At 36.6% G+C, this 2,504-nt stretch overlaps 1 protein-coding gene across 1 annotated transcript in view; it reads right to left on the bottom strand.

The window, feature by feature from the left end:
- Positions 1-292: 292 nt before the first annotated feature.
- The window catches only part of LOC115231777 (growth hormone secretagogue receptor type 1-like), a 15,903-nt gene continuing 13,691 nt past the window's right edge, over positions 293-2,504 (bottom strand). Inside the window, exon 2 of the mRNA XM_029801724.2 lies at positions 293-1,966. Coding sequence (XP_029657584.1) covers positions 545-1,771 — 1,227 coding nt within the window. The 5' untranslated portion in view covers positions 1,772-1,966 and the 3' untranslated portion in view covers positions 293-544. The remainder of the gene's footprint in view (positions 1,967-2,504) is intronic.

Below are 2,504 nucleotides of genomic sequence, written 5' to 3'. Positions count from 1 at the left end.
TATGTGTTCTGACGTTGTTTTTTTTTTATCTTCAGATGTCTATAAAGTAACAGCCAAGTTATTTGAGTCAATGTTATCGACTTTAACCTCCAATAATGAAAGCCAATAACAGATATACATATTTACATACACATATATATGTATATATATATATATATATATATATATATATTATATATATATATATATATATATATATATAATATACATATACATACATATATATGTATATATATAATATATATATAATATATATATATAATATATATATACATATACATACATATATATGTATATATTTATATAGTTATATTTATAAATGAATAAATGAAAATTATGAAGAAATCTGCATGAATGTTTTATGTATGCATGTGTGCAGGAACAAGCTCATCAATTCTTTTAGTTCCGTTCCATTGTATCACGTGTATACGAACGTTCATTTGCGTCAAACCGGGGATCGTTTTCTTGTCCGTTAGTTTTGTTCTTGTGCGCTGTTCACGCAATGTTGCTTTCGTACACCATTACTGTCTTTCAAAATGAATTTTCATACTTCATCTATACTCTGGTGCTTACCAGTCGTGTTACGGTGAAAGGATTCCACATGGCTTATTTCGGAACGTAAATATGTTCGTTGTGGCGTCCAGTTGTTGCTACGTCCTTTCTTGTGGCGACATGACAATAGTCGCTTCAATTCAAGACGGAAGGAAGACCCCACAAAACTGTAGAGAAAGAAATTTGTAACGTAACTCATGTAAAATATGATTCTAGATATGTTCAGAGCTTCTTTCATTACCAACAGCCTATTGTGGTCGTTGATTTCGTCTAAGTCACTTCTCTCCAGTTTAATGGTGAAGAAGAACTGTTGGCACCAGATAACGAAAAATGGAAGTTTGAACGCTATGAAACAGAAGGATATCATCAATAATAAAAGTGTGAAGTCTGTTCGACCGACAGCTTCTTTGGCTTTCACCTGGTTGGTCTTTTGCCTTCGCTTTAAACGGACCAATGCTCGAATAATAAGCACGTTGAGCATGAAGATAAATACGAACGGTACAAATGTAATGGAGACGGCATAGATACTGTCCAAGACGAACGAAAGATATCTGTAGTCTAAATTTCCGGTACACTTTGTTAAGTCGCCGTGAAGTCGATAAACTTTGGTCAATGCAGGTTTATAAGAGTTGATGGCGAGCGAAAGGATCACCAGAAACCCTATGCTTCTTCGCGCTGTTTTCGTCGTGCACCATTCGAGCCTTTTGAAGGGATGACACACACCAATGTATCTTTCGACGGTGAATATGACTACCAGCCAAGAAGAAAGAAAACGGAACGTGTATGATAAGAACTGTATCATTTGGCACATTCCTTCTGTATCTAAGACGGGTATCTTACGTCTGTACATTAGAAACAGCGGTATTTTCTTCAGCCATTCTGTCATAACGTAGAATACCAAAGCGAATATATCGGCACAAGACAGCGACGCCAAATACACGCCGCCTGCTTGGCGCCGGAAATTTTTCGATAAGAATATCTTCAACGAAATAGAGTTACCCAATATGCCCATAGCAAAAATCACCGGTGTCGAGAAGGCATAGATCTTATCGCCAACGTCCATCTGCACCGTATCCAACAAACAGTTTTCCGCACCGAATTGCGAGGCGGACATGTTGTCAATGGATATATTTTCAAACGTGTAGTCGATCGTCTGGCACCCAAAAACACTTTCGAAGGTGGGCGTTTGGTTATTTTCCATCATCATCATCATGTTCATCGTCAGCAATTTTCACCTTTTTTTTATTCTTTTAATTCTTCTTCTTTTATTTTCTTTACTTTTCTTTACGTCTTTCTTCCCGTTCTTCGTCTATTTTTTTCTTCTTTTTATCAGCAGATTTTCTCGTTGCTAATCTAATGCAGATGGTTGTGCTCTCATTTTCACCAAGGGAAGGATAACCTTGCTTTGTTCAGACTGAAAAACACACCAAAAAGAAAGAACAAAATTAATAAATTAATATGTTGTCGAGGTAGATAATCAGCTAATCACTTATTGTAGACAACCTTATTATCATCATCATCATCATCAACATTATTATTTATTTATTATTTATTTATTTATTTATTATTATTATTATTATTATTATTATTATTATTATTGAGTGAGCGAGCAGAGCATGCCATCAAAGTGACACTGGGGTAAAATATACGAAGCCCAGTATACCCATCATGACTACCCGTCTGAAAGGGTACACCAGGCACATGCATCACAACCATATGTGCGCGACATGGTGATCTCATATCAAGATAAACAGCACATGACCTTGCAGGTGGGGCCCAGTTAGAATTTTCTTCAGGTTGAGTAACCCATCCCGCTCAAAAGGTCCCTGAATAAGGGTTGTTTAAGCATGTTGAACGAAACACCCACATGTTCCAGAGGTGAATTATTCAAACCCCAAAGAATCCCCCTCAACACATGGCCAAGATGCTCCCCACTACTTCTGCTCGTGATC

The sequence above is a fragment of the Octopus sinensis genome, unplaced genomic scaffold (assembly GCF_006345805.1).
Source record: "Octopus sinensis unplaced genomic scaffold, ASM634580v1 Contig18872, whole genome shotgun sequence".
Lineage (NCBI taxonomy): Eukaryota > Metazoa > Mollusca > Cephalopoda > Octopoda > Octopodidae > Octopus > Octopus sinensis.
The sequence above is the reverse complement of the archived record's forward strand: the minus strand, read 5'-3'. Positions and strand labels throughout refer to the sequence as shown.